The following is a 20817-nucleotide window of genomic DNA, read 5'->3' as shown; positions in this document are numbered from 1 at the left end:
GGCTTATCAATTCCCATTACGCCTTTATAGACTTAAGGTGGTGAATTTCTCAGGCGAGGTGAGCTGAGCTCGCGCCGTCCGTAACTTTGGATGGGTGAGGGGTGGGTTATACCTGAAGGAGCGTCTCCACCCTGGGATCCAGCTCTGAGGATTTTCTGGGGGTTCCCTCATTGTGAGAAGCGAGGTTACAGGGGACCAGGCAGAGGGCCTTCTCGGTGGTGGCACCCAACCTGTGGAACGCCCTCCTTTCAGATATCAAGGAAATAAACAACTATCTGACTTTTAGATGACATCTGAAGGCAGCCTTGTTTAGGGAAGTTTTTAGTATTTGATGTTTTATCGCTTTATTATTAATAATAATACTCTGTTGGGAGCCGCTCAGAGTGGGTGGGGAAACCCAGCCAGATGGGTGGGGTATAAATAATAAATTTTTATTATACAAAGACTTGGGGAAAGTGGAAAGCTGGTGAGTGCGGCTGCAGAAGTCGGGGATCATGAATATTACAGTGTCCAAACTAGGACTTGGGAGACCAAGGTTCTGATCCCCACTTGGCCATGAAGCTCATTGGGGGACCTTGGGCCCATCACCGCCACTTAACCTACCTAAGAAATAATGAGACCCCGCGTGCCTGCCTGACCCCCCTGACAGAGGGATATAAAACAAACGCATTGCTTTGGCATTGCAGCAATGAAGTCACCGCCCCAGGGTGCAGGCCTGTGCAGTGTGCATGGAGGTCCTGGCCTGCCGAGAAACGAGCCTGCGACCTTCTGCATCCACGGAGGGCGTTCTGCCGCTAAGCATCTTCCCCAATGAATTGTCATAAATTATCTTAGGACCCAAACCCATTTTTTGCAGTTGCGAGGGGAGAGAAGGAACTGCAAATGTCATTTCCACGAACTGCCCTTTCATCTATTTATCTTAGGACCCAAGCCTAAGGCTTTAAGGTGCTGTGGGCCTCCTTGTGAAATCTACCACCCATGTTCCCAAAAGTAAAAACAAATATGCACACAAAGGAAAAGCAGTTTTATTTCAGCTGCTTTGTGATCAACAGTAGTGTTTAGAAACACACATTTTTAGCACAGCACCATCTCCCTTTCTTTCCTTTTGCGGGGCCACGAGGGAGGGAAGAGCTTTTCCCAACCTGCCACTTTCTGATAGTAGCACTCCAGGAACGATGAAGTGTTAAATGGTATCCCAGTAATGACAATCCATTTTCAGTATCTAAACATCGGGCTGTTCAAACATCCAGGAGTGATGCGCAGTCAGGAATAAGGAATAAGATAATTCCCGTTGTCTCATTTTGTCTATTCAGTTAACACCATAAATATTAAGTGGAGAAGCAGCAGCTTAAAGGCTTCAAGCTGCCAAACTGACTCTCAAAATGCAGATTACCATATTTTTCGCTCTATAAGACGCACCAGACCACAAGAAGCACCTAGTTTTTGGAGGAGGAAAACAAGAAAAAAAATATTCTGAATCTCAGAAGCCAGAGCAGCAAGAGGGATCGCTGCGCAGTGAAAGCAGCAATCCCTCTTGCTGTTTTGGCTTCTGGGATAGCTGCACAGCCTGCATTCGCTCCATAAGACGCACACACATTTCCCCTTACTTTTTAGGAGGGAAAAAGTGAGTCATAGAGCAAAAAATACGGTATTTCCCTAAGCAGGACCTTCTGTCTCTGTTACAGACAAGAGGCCCTCTGCGGTCACCTTCTACAAAAACCACTAAGCCTATACAGTCAAACCTCTTCTTGCGTCCGCCTCAGCTTGCGCCCATTTCACCCAATGTCCGCAGCAAACCTGGAAGTAACTGGCGGGTTTGCCGCCATTTGCACATGTGCAGGCAATCGCCGCCCGCACCTGCGCACAACGGCACCTCTCCCAGTGACCCGTTTTGACCTCCGGATGGACCTCCGAAATGGATTATGGTCGCAGGTAGAGGTTCCACTGCAGTTAAACATTTGCACAGGAATATGGCGGCATCAGTTCCTTCTCCTGCCTTCAGTGCTTGATATGGATCCTTGCAGCTATGACCGAAACGATCTGGGCGACTGACAAAAGGCTGTTTAAACAGGGCTCATCCTAAACAGTAATAAAAAAGCAGCTCACAAAGAGCTATTTGGCAATTTAGTTTATTCAAATTCCCACCAAGACAGAACAACCAAGGAAAAACTGAGTCTACACAGGGCACCTAAACTGGTTCAACCGCCATGTGAGCATGTTGACAATCTCCAATACCGACTTCCCAACTTCCACACAGCACGGCAACCCCCGGAGTCTCTTGGGGTGAGCTGCGTCAATCAGAACCTGCTTAGAGCATTCTTACATCTGTAGGGAGCAAGTGCTTTTACTCCAACTATAAAAAGGAGGAGAAAAATGTGATGGGAACAGAATGATTATGTATTTCTCAACTGCGCCCTCGAGTGGCAACTGTGGGCAGCTCTGTTCAGTCATTTCTGAGAGGGCACCCAGATCTGTATTCCGGGTTTGCTAAGCTCCCGTCCACCGCGTAGCAACTCCCATCACCCTTGACCGCTGGCCATGCTCACTGAGCAACCTCTGCAAGGCCACAGATTCCCCACCCGCAATGCCAGCTGTGCTAAAAACCAGCAGCTAGGAGAAAGGACCATTCCATTAAAAACGGGCTGGAAGCCCTTTCCAAAAAGTAAAATTCCCGGCTCATCATTCCTCCTGTTCCGTCCTGACGAAGGCACCCATCTGCTTGGTGTGGGCGCCTCTGAGTTGCTCCAGCTGCCTCTGCCCACGCCGGACGAGGTACTCTATAATCATGACATCCGTCCGGGGGATCTGGGCATTCTTCCTGAACTCGGCCCGTATCTGAGGAAGGAAGCCCGGCTTGTCCTTGCCGGCCCGCAGGAAGCTGCGGTAGAGGCCGAGAACTTGCTTCTGAAGCTTGCTGTGGCGAGCCATGGGGCGTCCGGACATCCCTTCCGGTCAGCCAGAGAGGATCACAAAAGGGGCAGAGCAGGAGCTGGGGAACCAAAAGGAGCAGTGTCAGAACAGAACCTGGTGGGGAGGTTTAAGGCGGGTGCCCAAGCAAGGCTGGAGGAGGGCCCTGGAAGAAGCGGGAGCCTTTCTGAGAGAAAATCAGCCCTGGGTCCGAGTTCCAAGGCCTGCGTCAGGGGTGCCAAATTGAATAAAATATGGCGGGGCGCCAAAAATTGTGTCTGCGCAGATGCCAGAAATGTGCAGACGCAATCCAGCCCACAGAGCAATCTCCGCGGGAGTGAACTGGCCCAGGCAAGGTAAACCTTGCTGACTCCTGCTCTACAGCAATGCGCAGAAACCGCCTTCTTGACCCTTGGTCCCGTCTGCCCAATCGACCAGAGCTTGTCTTTGCATGCAGGGCAAGTCCCAAACTCACTGAGGGTTTGAGCCCCATCGGCTGCCCTCACCTGGTTTAGCCAGCCAGTCGAAGCTGTTTCCTGGGATTGTGGCCGCTCTCGCCTGCCGACAGCTTCTTGGAGTGGCAGGTGAGAGCTGAGTGCCGGGTGGGGACCAAAGGTGGACAAACCACCCCAGATTAAGCGCTGCAGCCTCAGCAAAATGGGAAGAACAGCGAGCTAACTCGCATCACCACAGCGAGGAGAATGAAAAGTGCGGCAGTGCGTCTCATTATTAATGGTCAGCAATGTTTTGAGCAGGGGGGTGGGAGTTATCTTTGGGAGGGGAGGCTGGCAGGAGCACATGGGCCACCAGAGGATGCCCACCCCCAACCCAGTGCCAGAATAAGCTAAACAAGCTCTAGCTTAGGGCGTCACTCTCTTGGGGGTCCCAAAAAAATGTAAAGGAAAAAAACCCTGGAAGTACATTTAGAAAATATAAGATAAACAACAAATAAAATAAAACCTACCTACAGCAACAGTGTTTTGTGTTGGGGGGGGGGAGTAAAAATTTGTCCAGTAGCACCTGAGAGACCAACTAAGTAGTGCAGGGTACAGTGGTACCTCAGGTTACATACGCTTCAGGTTACAGACTCCACTAACCCAGAAATATTATCTTGGGTTAAGATCTTTGCTTCAGGATAAGAACAGAAATCACGCAGCGGCTGCACGGCAGCAGCAGGAGGCCCCATTGGCTAAAGTGGTGCTTCAGGTTAAGAACAGTTTCAGGTTAAGAACAGATCTCCAGAACGAATTAAGTACGTAACCAGAGGTACCACTGTATAAGCTTTTGTGTGCATGCACACTTCTTCAGATACTTTTGTGTTGTGTAGGTTCCTATGATGTAAGTCATGGGCCCCCAACCATTTTAAATTAGAGCTTAATAATTATTTCACTATTAATATACTTCTTCTTAATTGCATTTCACTATTAATATACTTATGGAAGTGAGAGCTGGACCATCAAGAAGGCTGATCGCCGAAGAATGGATGCTTTTGAATTATGGTGCTGGAGGAGACTCTGGAGAGTCCCATGGACTGCAAGAAGATCCAACCTCTCCATTCTGAAGGAAATCAGCCCTGAGTGCTCACTGGAAGGACAGATCCTGAAGCTGAGGCTCCAATACTTTGGCCACCTCATGAGAAGAGAAGACTCCCTGGAAAAGACCCTGATGTTGGGAAAGATGGAGGGCACAAGGAGAAGGGGACGACAGAGGATGAGATGGTTGGATAGTGTGCTCGAAGCTTCCAGCATGAGTTTGACCAAACTGCGGGAGGCAGTGGAAGACAGGAGTGCCTGGCGTGCTCTGGTCCAGGGGGTCACAAAGAGGTGGACACGACAACGACTAAACATCAACAAATTAATATACTTCTTAATTGTATTTCAGTTCAACCATGACTTTGATAAAATACGTGATGTGCAAATAGCTTTGGATACCTATGAGGTCCATCGATGACCATCTAGCATATGCATTCAACACACAAAACAGCGACACTTTGTCGTTGGCGAAGGGCAGCTGGACACAGAAACCTCAACCCGCCCTGCCCCCCCCTCCCGGCCACAGAAACAGCCCCCAATTCCGGCGGCCTTGAAGCGCCCGCCCTGAAAACGCAGCTCGAGAGGAAGGACCCACCGCTTCCCCGGCGCCCGATCCGCGATCCCGCCACGCTCCCGCCGGAGCTCCGCTCTCCCGGCTTCCCCGCACCCGGACGAAGGAGGGGATCCCCCCCTCTGCGCGTCACAAGCCCTAGAACGTTGAGACCCCGCCGGCGCCTTCTCCTCGCTTCCCATTGGCTCTCCGCCGGCAAGGGGGCGTTCCCAGGAAGCTCCCGGCCGCAGCGGGAAGCCACGTGGGCGGGAGGGGGCGCGTCATTGTCCTTAAGGAGACCCCGAGGAGGGGCGAGCGGGAGGGGGCGCCACCCCGAGAAGGGGGATCCACGGGGGAGACTGGATTTGGGGGTGGAAGCTCCTTTTCACTAGAGCTTTCCGTCTGAGCCGAGCCGGAAGGAACGCCTGGTCTTGCAAGAAATTCATTTTATTTTGAAGAATAAATGAACAGGGGGTGCACGTGCGCAGACTGCAGTTCACGTGTCCGCTGCTCCCGCAACCTAGGCTTGATTTAGGCGGGGGAGTTAAAGGCCTCGTCCCTGGCATGCCCCCTGTTGTTGAGTCGTTTAGTTGTGTCCGTCTCTTCGTGACCCCCTGGACCAGAGCACGCCAGGCACTCCTGTCTTCCACTGCCTCCCGCAGTTTGGTCAAACTCATGCTGGTAGCTTCGAGAACACTGTCCCACCATCTCGTCCTCTGTCGTCCCCTTCTCCTTGTGCCCTCCATCTTTCCCAACATCAGGGTCTTTTCCAGGGAGTCTTCTCTTCTCATGAGGTGGCCAAAGTATTGGAGCCTCAGCTTCAGGATCCGTCCTTCCAGTGAGCACTCAGGGCTGATTTCCTTCAGAATGGAGAGGTTGGATCTTCTTGCAGTCCATGGGACTCTCAAGAGTCTCCTCCAGCACCAGAATTCAAAAGCATCCATTCTTCCGCGATCAGCCTTCTTTATGCTCCAGCTCTCACTTCCATACATCACTACTGGGAAGACCATAGCTTTTACTATACGGACCTTTGTTGGCAAGGTGATGTCTCTACACTACACCCGCTAAATAATTGTCCCAGTAGTAGTAGTAGTAGTAATAATAATAATAATTTATTATTTGTACCCCACCCACCTGGCTGGGTTTCCCCAGCAGCACTGGGCGGCTTCAAACAGAACATTAAAAACTTACCTAAACAGGGCTTTCAGATGTCTTCTAAATGTCAGGTAGTTGTTTTTCTCTTTGATATCTGGTGGGAGGGCAGGTGCCACCACCGAGAAGGCCCTCTGTCTGGTTCCCTGTAGCTTTGCTTCTCGTAGTGAGGGAACCACCAGTAGGCCCTTGGAGCTGGACCTCAGTGTCCTGGCAGAACGATGGGGGTGGAGGATCATACCGAAAGCAGCCAAATGTTTCGGGCTGCCCATGTTGCTTCAGACAAGATAGGGAACCTGTGGCCTTACATATACCCAGCGCCGGTGCTATCCCAGAATTGTACAGCTGGGGCCACGAGGGTCATCTAGTCCAACCCCTGCAATGCAGGGCTCTTTTGCCCATGGTGGGGCTTGAACCCAGAACTCTGAGAATAAGAGTCTCACGTTCTACCTAGGGTGCAGTACTGACCTTTGAGGGGCTGAGTTTTTATACATTTCGTTTTTGTTTATCCAGTGAATTTCTGCTCATATTTTAATTCTACATTTCGAAGAATTTTTATCATTTCTACAAGATGGGTTTTTGAAATTTGATGTTAGCAATTTCCCCAAGGCACAAAACAGCCTGGCACCAGCAATGCATGCACCCCCTCTCAGCCCTGACCGCCAACTACGCTGCCTGGCACTGATAGGAGGTGGGAGCTGGGCGTCAGGTGGGGGCAAAGATGTTCCCCAATTATGGTTTAAGGGAAAGTAATTCTGAGACATAAGTTGCAGGACTTGGGAGAGGGAAGGGCTGGCATCTACAGCTCAGGGACTGTTCACTGGGGGCTCCCCACCACCTGGATGTAGCTTCGTTAAGAAGGCTTATGACAGTGACTCCAAACTCGTTTCCAAAACAAAGGTTTAGCTTTGCTGTCATATGCATCTTGATGGCTTTAAGCAGCAGATTGGGGGCTGTTTTTTTAAAAATCCAGTCGTTTTTGAGGAAGAACTAGAACTATAGCTGTCAACTGTTCCCTTTTTTAAAGGGAAATTCCCTTATTCCGAATAGGATTCCTCACAAAAAAAGGGAAAAGTTGACGGCTATGACTAGAACAGGGAATATGACTATCATGGTAATCTATGAAAGGCAGTATAGTTTGAGCCCACTACCTAACCTTCCCAGGCAAGGGACGCAAATATAAATATATATATGTATATATATGTATATATATATGTGTGTGTGTGTGTGTGTGTGTATATATATATAATTTGACAAGCATATATATATATATATATATAAAATAATTTGACAAGCTTGCAGAATGCTGCAGCCACAAGACCACAGCGGCCACATTTCAGTGGAGGCTTAAGTTTTCTTTTTTTGCTCCACTACATGAAACACTCCCCCAATTACTACTGCACATTTATCCAGCCCAGCCGTGAGCGAGATGCAACAGCACCCTCCTAAATGACGTGGCCCTTGACCACAGAGCTTAAGATTCGGGAAGGGCTGGGAGAGAAACCAGGGTGAACATATGAGGCGGGAGAAAGCTGAGTTGGAGGACGAGCAAAGGAGTTGAGGCCTGGGCGATGAAGGATTTTGAAGGGAAACAGGACCAGCTGAGCAAGACCATTACCGGCTGAGGGAGGAACATGCTGCGAAGATGAGAAAGGAGGGAAACGGGGGGATTCCACTTATCCAGAACAGACGGAGTGAAAGCAGCGCAAGGGGCAGATGACAACTAGCAGCTTGAAGCAGCTGCAGAGAAAATCAGTGTTAATAAGGAGAGGGAGAATATGAATTTAGCAGATGCTTCCCTAGAAGAGCAGAAACAAAGCACAGTTCAAGAAGGACACTGACAAACTGGAACGTGTCCAGAGGAGGGCAACCCAAATGGTCAAAGGCCTGGAAACGATGCCTTATGAGGAACGGCTAAGGGAGCTGGGCATGTTTAGCCTGGAGAAGAGGAGGTTAAGGGGTGATATGATAGCCATGTTCAAATATATAAAAGGATGTCACATAGAGGAGGGAGAAAGGTTGTTTTCTGCTGCTCCAGAGAAGCGGACACAGAGCAATGGATCCAAACTACAAGAAAGAAGATTCCATCTAAACATTAGGAAGAACTTCCTGACAGTAAGAGCTGTTTGACAGTGGAATTTGCTGCCAAGGAGTGTGGTGGAGTCTCCTTCTTTGGAGGTCTTTAAGCAGAGGCTTGACAACCATATGTCAGGAGTGCTCTGATGGTGTTTCCTGCTTGGCAGGGGGTTGGACTTGATGGCCCTTGTGGTCTCTTCCAACTCTATGATTCTATGAAAGCAGTCCTTGCAGTCAAGGCAAGAGAGGAGCTGAGCCTGGAGATCACACTAGAGGCAGGATGGGGAATCTGTGGTCCTCCTAATGAATGCCGGACTAAAACGCCCATCACCCTCCACCACCGGCCATGCTGGATGGGGCTGATGTAGGTTCCTCATCATTGGTACTAACGGGTCACCCCCACCCCACCAGTATTTGTAATCTTCAGAGGCCGGGGCAGAAGAACCCAGTGGCCGTGCTGCACACACTTCCCCTTGCGCAAGGTCCCAGGTTCCTTCCCTGGAATCTCCAGCTGAAGTGATCTGGAAAGCAAGGCCAGGAGATCCAAGGATCTGGAGAGCTGCAGCAAGATGACCTCCTATACCTCCACCCAGCCAGGATCCCCAGGAACTCGGAGCGCAAGATGGAAGAAGCTCACACAGAAGCAGCACTCGTGTCTGGAATGTATTTTCCCACCAACTTTTTTAATTTATCGTATTCACATAGCATCGGCCAGTAGCACAAAAAAAAACAAAAAAAGTTTTCACAATGGGGAAAAAAATACATGGTCATAGAAATGTCTGCGTTTACTTTTTTTTAAAAAAGCAGGAAGGGTCTTGTACAAATCTGCTCAGAGGTTGTCTTTTCAACCTGCTCAACTAACTGCTTCTGCAACCAGCAGGCCTTACTACTGGGGTGGGGGAATCAGGAGCGACTTTGCTGCCCCCCCCGGGCCTCACCCTTTCAAGGATTGCTGCAACAAGGCAAGGGCACTCCAGTTTTCTCTGGGCTAACTGAGCTGGCACAGAAGGGCGTAAACATGAGAAAAACCAAGGGGATGTAGCATCTTCACGGAACAGACAAGAGACAACCAGGGGAAAGGGAAGTGGGGAGGAAACCACCAACACAAGTCGAAGAACACACAGCGGCTTTTCGCGCCTTCTCCCTTTGGCTTGCTCAAGTGACCTCGCGCATGGGATCAGAGCGCAACAGCCAGCCATTAACAGAGGCCGCATGGCGACCCGCTCAGCTTCCTTCAGCCACCCCTGCACCTCTTCGTCTCCCCGTCACATTTCATCGTCCAGGCCATAGTCCACCTCTTCCGGGAAATCCCCCACGGTGACGAAGCGAGGCTTCACGAAGGCCCCGTACTTGAGCTGGCACTCAAAGTACTGCTTTCCGCTGACGCTGCCAAGGAGAGGAAGAGCAGGAGAAAGAGAGTCACACTCAGTCTGAGGAGAAGCCCAGCTGGTCAAGGGGCGGCCTAAGCCCCGATCCTCACCACATGCCGCTGACTTTTCAAAAAGGAACACTTCTGCAACTGACATTCTGTGCCCTGTAACAATTACAGGAAGTTGCCTGTTTTGCACAGTTTCTTGCTCTGCGTTATTTACCCTGCTCCTGCCATTTTAAAAATCTTTAGAACAACTACAGTGGTGCTGCGGTTTAAGAACAGCTTGGTTTATGAACAACTTGGATTAAGAACACTGCAAACCTGAAAGTAGGTGTTTTGGTTTGTGAACTTTGCCTTGGAAGCAGAATAGGTTGCACTTCCTGTTGAGTGTGTTCCATTTGCAAATTGAGTCCCCCGCTGCTATGGGAAAGCACGCCTTGGCTTAAGAATGCTTTGGTTTAAGAACGGACTTCCGGAACGGATTAAGTTCGTAAACCTAGGTACCACTGTATTTGACTTTTAGAAGACATCTGAAGGCAGTCCTGCTCAGGGAAGGCTGAGGTTTAACTGTGTTTTTGATATTTTGTTGTGAGCTGCCCAGAGTGGCAGAGGCAACCCAGTCAGATGACCGGCATATAAATAATAAAAATAATAGTATTATTATTTTACATTTAAAAAAACATTTCTTTTTGTTTTGCTGGCTATTAAGGAGGGGTGGGAACCATGTGGGGCTCTGACATTCTGCCTCCAACCGCTGGAAATGTTATTCAGTCACCCCTCTGGCAGAATTCTGTACCCAATACAACATTCTGCACACTTGTCCTTCTCAACGGAGAAGCCGTATATTTATTGAATTGCTGCCAGCATACTACAGAGGAAGACTTGAAGCAAACTCAGACTTGTTTTTATCCTTCTGAGGCAGCCCAAAATGAATCGAGAAACACTATAAAAAAACAAACACGCTGAATGTTAAGTTTAGTGCTGCTCCAACACTCCTGTTAAGAAGCTGCAGACGTAGACCTAAAACACGTGCTGACAATGTGCCAGAAGTTAAGGTGGGAAGACGCTGATGCTTCAACGTGAAGCTATGAAGCTGCCAGAGCCACCCAGATCCCATGATGACCCACTTTGCCCTGCAAGAGACGTCAGGGGGAGAGGGCGCTTTACCTTCCGTCGTGCTTCCCCACGGGCTCATCATACTTGATGCCGACCCAGTAGCCGGGCTTGAACTCCGTTAAGCCTATGGAGAAGAAAGGAAAGGGGCAAAGCTTACAATCCTAGGTTTAGAAGACACCTGAAGGCAGCCCTGTTTAGGGAAGCTTCTAATGTTTAATAGACTACAGTCATACCTCATGTTACGTCCACTTCATGTTACGTTCTTTCAGGTTACGTCCCACAGCAACCCGGAAATACCAGAAAGGGTTCCTTCTGGGTTTCGCCGCTTGCGCAGACGTGCAAAATGATGTCACACGCATGCACAGAAGCAGCATATCGCAACCCGCACATGCGCAGACGCGCCACTGCAGGTTGCGTTCTTTACATGTTGCGAATGGGCCTCCGGAACGGATCCCGTTCGCAACCAGAGGTACCACTGTATTGTATTTTGATATTCTGTTGGAAGCCGCCCAGAGTGGCTGGGGAAACCCAGCCAGATGGGCAGGGTATAAGTAAATAAATAATAATAATAATAATAATAATAATAATAATAATAATTGAAGCATGCTTTGGACTATAAGTCTTACTGGAACTTGAAGCAGCTTATCTGTTTTTGCAAGGAGGGAGGGACACTCATAATCCTTGTTCAAGCTGAAAAGCACCATCAAATTTCATAAAATCTTAAGAGTTGGAAGGGACCCTGACGGTCATCTATGTTGGATATTCTCTCTCTGTGTGTGAGAGAGAATCATTTGTTCCAGAAACAGAGAAGAACAGAGAAGAAGCTTCAAGAAACAGCAGAGGTTTTTTGTGTATGCAAGGACACTTTCTGTGGGGACTGTTCTTTGGACGTGCGCAGTGTTAACAATGGTCCCGTGTAACTTGTAACTTGTCTCTGGCAGCTAAGAGAAGCAGAGAGAGCACTGGATGTGATTGGACTAGGTGACCCCTTCCAACTCTACACAGGGCTACCATAGGTCTGGATTTGACCAGACATATCCGGAAAACTGCTGTCCCTAGCAGCCTCCAGGTGGAAATTGGTGAGGTGTCCTGGAGAATCCAGCCCATGTCAGCAGGGCCGTTTTTGCCGATTTCCCAGAAAAATAGCTAGAAAATGGCAATTTATTATTTTTGCAATGAAAACACAACCTCAACAACTCTTCTGTCCAGATTTTCACTGTTTGAAAGATGGCAACCCTTGACAGCTTTCTCTTCCTCCCAGGCTGAGAAAAAGGTGGAGAAAACTGGAAACTTATTGGGACAGTGTGACTTTTGTGGTTGTAAAACAATGGAGATCTTCTGAAACAACAATGGGACACTAGCAACTCCCAAGGCATGCTGGAGAACAACGACAACTGGCAAAAGATAGATATAATATATTACAAGGAAGAAATATTGCGGACACACAGGAAGGAGAGAGTTTGAATGCTTCATCTGCAGGTGCAGAAATTATTCAGTGTGTCAGTATGAATGGAAGTCATTAAAACTGCAGCTGCGATATAAGGAACTGGTATCTGGACTGGAGCGTAATTGAAATTTATAAGACTTTGGAACACAGAAATAAAGGAAACCATGAAATCATGAATTCTAGTACGTGGGAGGCCACCTAAATTGTGTAATTTGGCATCTCAACGATTGGTATTATTAATTGTATTATAATCTGGCATTGTTATAATGACTGGATTGTTGTAATTGAAAACTACTAAAAAAAATTGTATAAAAAGAAGCAGAAGAAGCAGAGAGAGAGTGTCTTTGACTCTTGTTGGACTCTAAGCATGCCTTGACCCCGGCAGTAGTGAACGTCCATTTATATTTGCTACAACATGCTTTTATGCCTGTCAAGTAAACTTCTACATTTCACTGGATCTTTGTGGCGGCCATGAGTGTTTATTGCCTACTGGCAATCTTCACAGAACTCTAGCCCAATGGTTGCCATTAATATGATTTGAACTGGTTTTATAATGAAATGATTTTAGAATGTTGTATCATTTTACTGTTGTTAGCCGCTCTGAGCCTGGCTTCGGCCGGGGAGGGCAGGACATAAATAAAATATTATTATTATTATTACTACTACTACGTGTACGTTCAACCCTGAAGACGCTTCCAAGGATGGAGCTGCGTTGAGATGTAACTCTGCTGAGTGTGGATACTGAGACACACACACACACAGCAAAAGTGATGCCAGGCGGAATCCTACTAAAATCATCCACCAGAAGTTGATGGATTGATCCAGCAAATCTAGTCCAGGCCCTGCAATGCAGGAATATGCAGCTGTCCCATACGGGGATGGAACCTGCAACCTTGGCGTTCTCAGCACCAATCTAATCGACTCATCTCCCCAGTGGTGCCAAATGCGTTACAGAATTCTTCACCCGGTTTATAAAGCGAAACCAAATTAAGACTTCAAGCTGCTTCTCACACTGGTTTCTGCACCGTATTTTAAATGTCCCCCCCCCCATATCCAGTCCCTACAAAGTGATTCTCTTCTACAGGGCAGGACGTAGGGACATGCGCCCCGGTACTCACCAACGTACATCACCGTCCCCCGCTTGTTGGGCTGCCCCGCTGCCCGCACCTCACACCTCGACCCCACGGAAATGGCTTCCGCCAGGGCCTTCTCCTCCAGCAGCTTCTGCTCCTTCTCGGCTTCCCTCTTCACCATTTCTTCCGCATTGTACTGCCCCAGCTTACTGGTTTTCATGAAGGAGCGTGCTGTATCTGCAGGACACAGAGAGAGGCGGGAATCGTTCAAGAGGAGTAAACTCGCTTCTCTTCAAGCAGCAAACAGAAAGCTGGGCTCCCTCAAGAAACAAGGCCATCTACAATGGTACTGCTGAGCCCTCTATGAATTAGCTCACTCAAGCAAAGGAACAAAGGTCTATCTAGCCCAGCAGCCTGTTCTCAGCGTGGCCAACCTGAACGGGAAATTCACAAGCAGGGCCTGAGCACAACGGCACTCTTCTTACTTGAGATTCTCAGCAATGCCACAAGACATGGAAACTTAGAGACCCCATAACACCGGTCTTGAAAGACCTACATTGGCTCCCAGTACGTTTCCGAGCACAATTCAAAGTGTTGGTGCTGACCTTGAAAGCCCTAAACGGCCTCGGTCCAGGATACCTGTGGGAGCTTCTCCACCCCCATCGTTCTGCCCGGACACTGAGGTCCAGCTCCAAGGGCCTTCTGGCGGTTCCCTCGCTGCAAGAAGCAAAGCTACAGGGAACCAGGCAGAGGGCCTTCTTGGTAGTGGCGCCCGCCCTGTGGAACACCCTCCCACCAGATGTCGAGGAAATAAACAACTACCTGACATTTGGAAGACATTTGAAGACAGCCCTGTTAAGGAAAGGTTTTAATGTGTGACATTTTAATGTATTTTTAATTTTTGTTGGAAGCCGCCCAGAGTGGCTGGGGAAACTCAACCAGATGGGTGGGGTATGTATGTATGTATGTATGTATGTATGTATGTATAAATAAATAGTGTCACAGAACTGTACAGTTGGAAGGGACCTTGAGGGTCATCCAGTCCAACCCCCTGCAATGCAGGAATCTCAGCTAAAGCATCCCTGACAGATGGCCACCCAACCTCTGCTTAAAAGCCTCCAACAAAGTAGAATCCACCAGCTCCCAAGGGAGTCCGTTCCACTGTCAAACGACTCTTACTGTCCAAAAGTTCTTCCTGATGTTTAGTTGGAATCACCTTTTTGTAGCTTGAATCTATTGGTTCGAGTCCTGCCCTCTGTAGTAGCAGAAAACAAGCTTGTTCCCTCTTCCAAGTGACAACCCTTTAGATATTTTTAAATGGCTATACTATCAGTCTTCTCTTATCCAGGCAAGGTGAAGGTAAAGGAACCCTGGATTGTTAAGTCCCGTCAAAGGCAACTATGGGGTGCGGTGCTCATCACTCTTCAGGCTGAGGGAGCCGGCGTTTGTCCACAGACAGCTTTTCAGCCAGCATGACTAAACCGCTTCTGGCACATGGAGGACTGTGATGAGTGCCAGAGCACATGGAAACGCCATTTACCTTCCTGCCGCACTGGTACCTATTTATCTAATCACGTTGTCATGCTTTCGAACTGCTAGGTTGGCCAAAGGTGGGATAGAGGAACAGGAGCTCACCCCGTCGCACGGATTTGAACTGCCAACCTTCCAATCGGTCGTCAGTTCAAATCCCCGTGATGCGGTGAGCTCCCGTTGCTCTGTCCTAGCTTCTGCGAACCCAGCAGTTCGAAAGCATACCAGTGCAAGTAGATTAATAGGTACCACTGCAGCAGGAAGGTAAACAGTGTTTCCATGCACTCTGGCACTTGTGACAGTGTCCCGTTGCACCAGAAGCGGTTTGTCTCAACCTCTTTCGAAGCCATCCAAGAATGTGAGCAGCTGGAATCCAACACACAAACGAGGAACCAGTTTCAAAAACCTAAGATACAACTGATGGGATTAGACAGACTCTTTTCTTTCGAACACAGATTCAATTGGGACACTGCCATCTCACCTGTTCGCTTGTCATATTCAGCATCGGTTATCTCGAATTTCTCTACCTTTGACACATTTTCGTATTCCCCGATGGTTGCACCGCTCCTGTCAATAACCTACAGGCCCCCAAAACACAGTCATTTTATTTATTTTTTAAACGCAGAAGCAAAAGAGCAATTTCTAAGCTTTTTTTTTTTTTAAGGCATTTGTTGCCACCAATTGCAAAGGGGCTCAAAGTTCTAGTTCACAGATGGCCATGTGCCGCATGTGTCATTCCATCTTTTTTTTAATAAGGATTAAATTTATATATAGAACACAGTGACACAGTTACTACTCGGAATAGACCCCACTGTGGAAAATACTCAAAAAATCAATAGGTCACATAATTTAGTTATTTGCAGTGTGGCACCAATGTGCATAATGCTGTTCAGAGCAACATTAAGCAATGGAAGAAAGCAGGTCCCCATTCCCATGGAATGTGCAAACTACATTTCAGCAGCAAGGGAACTTCACTTTCGTCACCTACTCACAAATCCTTTGGCAGAACCCAGTAATCTCCATAACCTACTGCAAATAGGACCAAGCGCATGCAACTGAAATAAATGCTTATTGTTCCCATTTCCCCTCCCTTCAATTTCCCTCCGCTGTGTCCATTTCTAGATCATAAGGGCCCTGGAATGTGGCAGGGACCTGTCCTCCTATTCTTTATAAAGAATTATATTTTTTAATTTTGCTTATTAACATTTACTAGCAACAGCAGTAGACTGCCCTTCGTCACATCATTCTGATCACAGGGGGGTTGCCAACATACTAAAACATACAGCAAGCACCTAAAAACACACTGAATAAACCTATCATTTCTAAAAACAGGTTAGTGTACGTAGCAGCATAGAAGACCTACAGCAATGGTGGCATTCACAAATTTATTGCCAGTGCATGGGAGAAGTGAAATGCTTTTACTTGGCAGTGGAATCTCACCAGGGCCTCTGCCATCTCCAGCTTTGGGGAACGGTACTATAAGGGGCGAGCAGGCCCTTGACGGCACATGTCTGACAGCACATTGATGCTGCTATATAAATAATAGGGGGAAACAGAGGGACCACAATGGAAATCAGAAGGTGGCTTCTTATCAGAAGCGTAAGAGGCCCTCACGCAGTCCAGGCCCCAGGGCAGCTTCCCCCAATTTCTTGCAATAGCAAAAGTATCATGAGGCGAGCCTTTTGATCCAGGGAAGAAGCAGCCCAACACTCACATGAATCCTGCAGCCGTCGTCGATGGGGTAAGACCCCAGCAAGGCCTCGTCGCTGTCGAGTTTCATCACAAACTTGTCGTCCGGAGTATAGAGCTCGAGGTCCATGCATGATGCCGGACTTCCCACAACCAGTTCCAGCTTACACTGTTCAGGCAGAAGCACCGGGCAGAAGGGGAAGAAGAGTATTTATTACAGGCCACAGATGATGTGAAGTATCCCACCCCTCGCTCCGTGCAAGACGAACCACAACAGTAACGTAACACTAATGGGGCCGGTCGTGTTTGTGACCTCTAGCGATGGGGATACGTCAAGGCATCTTAGTGGGGACTGCAAAGCTAAGGTCAGCAACAAGTTTGCTTCAGTCTAACACGGCTGTACGGAAGATGCTTTCTGGCCTGCCAGTTGTCAATCTGAAGCTCAAAAGAGACAGACAAAGAGGTGCCTGTGCAACAGAGTGTGCAGGCCAGGCACTTCAGGGGGGAGGGTTGCCCACCCAACCCCTCAGTTCTTCACAGAATGGCTCTGCAGAGAAGCTAGTTGCTGACCAAGGCTCTACACCTCTGAGCAAGAAACAGGTCTCCCCTCTGTGATGCAGCCTGCACAGCTTCCAGCTCAGGGTGCTAAGTAGGGGATAGGGACATTCCTGACATAGGTGGGGACTGCAAAGCAGCATCTGAGTGGAGGGAGGGGGAAAAGCGCGAACAAGCTCCATCCTTAAATTATCCCGGTTGTTTCTCACTGCCAGGGCAGAAAAAAAGATGCTGGAGGGAAACAAAAGGCAGAATTTGGCACAAGGCCACATGCTGCAGCCATGGGGGGGGGGGGGGAGAGAGAGAGAAAGAGAGCTGGTTGGCGGGCTCACTCAGCTGGGCACGGGTTGCCAGTTGCCAAGCTGCGGTTAATCCCAGTTTGGATGTGTGGCACAAAAGGATTTTTGTTATTGTTGACACAGGCCTGTTTGCTGGGGACCAGAGCTCAGAATGGGGTCGAGGGCTGTTCTGCTAAGGACACCCCCCCAAAAAGGCAGAAGCAATGAGAAGCAAGTTTGGAACTTGAAGCAAGCAAATATAAGGGTTTTTCCCCCCTGGGATGGGGGGGGGGGCAGATGGGTGGAAGAAAGCATCAGCTTTCCAAGCAAGAGCAGGAAATGCGCCCGCATGCAATGGGTGTAAAGGGCATGCCATGCAGCTAAAAATCTAGCTGCAAAGCCTAAACCCACATTCCCCCTGCAATGTCAAAGCAGAGGGAGCCGATTCTCCCCCAAGGAAAAATCCTCTCGTTTGGCGCTCAACGTGCAAGACCTCTAAGAAGCAGCCGCCGCTCTCTGCATTCCTTTGGTACCCGATCACACGGGCCTGCAGCAACCCTGCTGCCACCGCAAACCCATTCGGCGTGGAAGCAAACAGGCCACGCCACGGCCAGCAGCGCAGGAGTCGCTTACCCCAGGACAGGGCACCACCCCATCCATGCCAGCTTCCTCTCTGGGGAGCCTGCAGGTGCCGCTGTGCGAACAGGCCAGGCGGCAGGCCAGAGCAACGCAGCAAGCAATTCGGATGATGCTCCTGGCGGCGGCAAGGGGAGTCCTTAGCCACGCCAAGCGGGACAAAGACAACAGACGCATTAAAGTGGTCTCAGCGCACACCCCCCACCCCCAAATCGGTGGGACTTCAGGGGCCCTAATTCCTCCCGGAAATGCACCTTTTGTTTGGAATTACAAGAGGGCAGAATGGAGGAGTCTGGGCCAAACTCAACTGTTTTGCGAATCCCCACTTTCGATGTAAAGGCCAGAACTTTTTTTTTTTTTGGGGGGGGGGGAGATGCAATGCTACTGGAGGAAGGGGGGGGGAAGAGTCCAAATTCTGTCTCTGGTGGGATGGGAGGAATTCGGATTACTCTTAAGTCCATTTCTGAGAGCGGGACGCACCCCTCTGAACTGTGCGATGGGGTGTGTGGAATCCAGCTCATCTTGGGGGGAGGAGGAAGGATCCTCCTTTGATACCCCCAACCCACTTTTTAGTGGAAAAAAAGGCTCCCCTGGGAAGGCTGTTTGCAGTGAACAGCTTGCTTACAAAAAAAACAAAACGGTGGCCCATTTTCCAGTATAGATTCAGGATGGAGAAACACAGAGCAGAGGAGGAAGGCAGGCAGCCTGGGTTGCATCTGGACTAGGATCCCCCCACCCCCCAAAAAGGCAATTTCCCAAAGGGTCATAATTTGGGGAGGGCCATAATTATGATTATTTGGGGGTGGGCAGGGGAGATGAGGGATCCCATCTATGCCTGCTTTTCAGGAAAGGGCAGGTGAGGTGCTGTCAGGGCCGGATTGAGGTCTGATGAGGCCCTAAGGAGCTCCTGAAGATAATGGGGCCCTTTCTATGTCCAGCTGTCCTTTGTCTGCAACAAATTGCTGCTGTTTTTTGTGTTGAATATCTGCTAGATGGTCCTTGATGGACCTAAAAAGCCATTTGCACATAACAAATAGGAGCTTACACAACACAAAACACTGTTGCCGTATGTAGTTTTTATGTTATTTGTTTTTTATCTGATATTTTGGAAATGTACATCCAGCTTTTTTCCCCCTTATAATTTTTTGTGGGCCCTAAGCTATAGCTTGTTTAGCTTATACATAAATCCGGCGCTGGCCGTGCTTTTTTTTTTCCTGCAATAATAGGCCTGCCTGTTTCCAGGACATCTTTTAGGTACATGATGGCGCAGAGAAGAACCCTCTGGCTACTTATTATTGTTGTTGTTTGTTTGTTTAATTAATTAATTTCATTTCTATACGGCCCTTTCCCCGAAGGTTCGCATAAAATATCAAATCCATAAAACCAACAACCCAATAAACTCCCCCCCACAAAGAGCCAGCATTTTAAAAAAGGGTATAGGATGTTTTCATCCTGCTAAAGATGGATCGTTCCTTAAGGATCGCCCCGAGCACGTTTCGAGCAGCCCCCTTTCCTAATAAATTAATAATAATAATAATAATAATAATACTGTCCGTTTCTTTGGCAGGGGGAGCTCCTTAGCAGCCCTCCTTTTAACGGGGGACGCCATGGCGGGGGGAGGCGGGTCTCCTCCCCCTCCGGCTGAAGAACACGCGTTCTTCCTCGACACGTGTCCGCGCGTCCTCACGTCCCCTCACCTTGAACTCGGCGAGGGTGAGCCCCCGGGGGTATCTCTTGAGGGCCCGGAAGGAGTTGAGGGTGCTGCTGATGGACACGGACACCACCGCGGGCGTCCCCGTCACGACGCTCATCCCGACCCGGCTGCCCGAATCCCGGACCAAGAAACCGCCGCCGCCGCCTCAACCGCCGCCGCCTCAGAAGCCCCTCGCGGCCGCTCCCGCCGCCCGGCCAATCAGGCGCCGGCCGCTCCCTCGGCCAGCCAATGGCGCCGCGCTCGGCCCGCCCTCGTGACGGTCCTCGCCAATCAGCGTCCGAGGCTCGCCACCACGCACGAAGAAAAACGGAGCTCGGGCTTTCGTTGCCCTTCCCTTCCCCTCGCCGCCTCTCCCTTATCCGTGATGCTCGAGCGAGGAATCCACCAATAGGAAGCCGGGATGTTTCCAGAGTGGCCAATGGCGAGGAGGAGTGCGGAAGAGAAGGAGGGGGCTGAAGCCGGCTGGAAGTGAGGGCAAGGCTCCTGGCGGAGGATGTAGGCAGCGGATGCAGGGAGGCAGGCAGGCAGGGGGGAAAGGTTTGCAGTACTCGTAGTAATAGTAGGAGTACTCGTAGTAATAACACTAATAGCAATGGCAGGCAGGCATTCACCGATGGGGAGCGGAGGCAGAGAGGTTGGGTGGGAAGGTTTGCAGTACTCGCAGTACTCGTAGTAATAATACTAACAGTGTAGTAGTAGTAGTAGTAGTAGTAGTGATAGTAGTAACAGTCATAGCAGGCAGGCATTCACCGATGGGGAGTGGAGGCAGAAAGGTTGGGTGGGAAGGTTTGCAGTACTCGTAGTAATAATACTAACAGTGTAGTAGTAGTAGTAGTAACAGTAATGGCAGGCAGGCATTCACCGATGGGGAGTGGAGGCAGAGGGGGGGAGGTTTGTAGTACTAGTAGTATTAATGGGAGTACTTGTAGTAATAATACTAATAGTGCTAAGAGTAATGGCAAGCAGGCATTCATCGATGGGGAGTGGAGGCAGAGAGGGGAAGGTTTGTGATGCTAGTAGTACTAGTAGTACTTGTAGTATTAATACTGATAGTACTAATATTGCTACTAGTAATTGCACATCCCAATTTTGCTCAGGCTCAAAAACATAGCCTGTTGAAATGGAATCAGCTGGCAAGGTGGGCTCCGTCCAAATATGCCCAAAGGTGAAGCGTTTTTTAAATATTTTTT

The 20817-nt window shown here is 49.2% G+C and overlaps 1 protein-coding gene and 1 long non-coding RNA gene across 4 annotated transcripts; both read right to left on the bottom strand.

The window, feature by feature from the left end:
* Positions 1–2113: 2113 nt before the first annotated feature.
* On the bottom strand, positions 2114–5318 carry LOC310684846. Its single transcript, XR_014514869.1, has 2 exons — positions 5035–5318; positions 2114–2989 (listed from the first exon to the last, which is right to left on the bottom strand). It is a non-coding gene; the product is annotated as an uncharacterized lncRNA (long non-coding RNA).
* Positions 5319–8867: 3549 nt separating this feature from the next.
* Positions 8868–19826, bottom strand: TBCB (tubulin folding cofactor B). Of its 3 annotated transcripts, none has more exons than XR_014514760.1 (6): positions 19611–19811; positions 16470–16613; positions 15237–15333; positions 12822–13462; positions 10757–12641; positions 8868–9603 (listed from the first exon to the last, which is right to left on the bottom strand). XR_014514760.1 is itself a non-coding variant. In XM_083456011.1 (6 exons), the coding sequence occupies exons 1-6, from the start codon at positions 19722–19724 to the stop codon at positions 9483–9485; spliced, it is 741 nt and encodes a 246-aa protein (XP_083312137.1). In that variant the 5' UTR covers positions 19725–19826; the 3' UTR covers positions 8868–9482. The 3 variants fall into 3 exon arrangements, 2 of the variants coding, with proteins under 2 accessions (XP_083312137.1, XP_083312136.1); XM_083456011.1 differs by having other exon boundaries at positions 10757–10829; positions 13271–13462; positions 19611–19826; XM_083456010.1 differs by lacking the exon at positions 19611–19811 and adding an exon at positions 17911–18047 and having other exon boundaries at positions 10757–10829; positions 13271–13462.
* Between the last annotated feature and the right edge of the window lie 991 nt (positions 19827–20817).

The sequence above is a fragment of the Podarcis tiliguerta genome (genome assembly GCF_965153285.1).
Source record: "Podarcis tiliguerta genome assembly, chromosome: 8".
NCBI lineage: Eukaryota > Metazoa > Chordata > Lepidosauria > Squamata > Lacertidae > Podarcis > Podarcis tiliguerta.
This window is presented reverse-complemented; position numbering and strand designations above follow the sequence as displayed.

Excerpts from the sequence above, each read along its gene's own strand:
- TBCB (XM_083456011.1), bottom strand. The coding sequence starts at position 19,724 with ATGAGCGTCGTGACGGGGACGCCCGCGGTGGTGTCCGTGTCCATCAGC. Across the intron at positions 16,614-19,610 it reads TCACCCTCGCCGAGTTCAAG|TGTAAGCTGGAACTGGTTGT; the intron begins GTGAGGGGACGT and ends CTGCCTGAACAG. Across the intron at positions 10,830-13,270 it reads GGGGACGGTGATGTACGTTG|GCTTAACGGAGTTCAAGCCC; the intron begins GTGAGTACCGGG and ends TCTTCTCCATAG.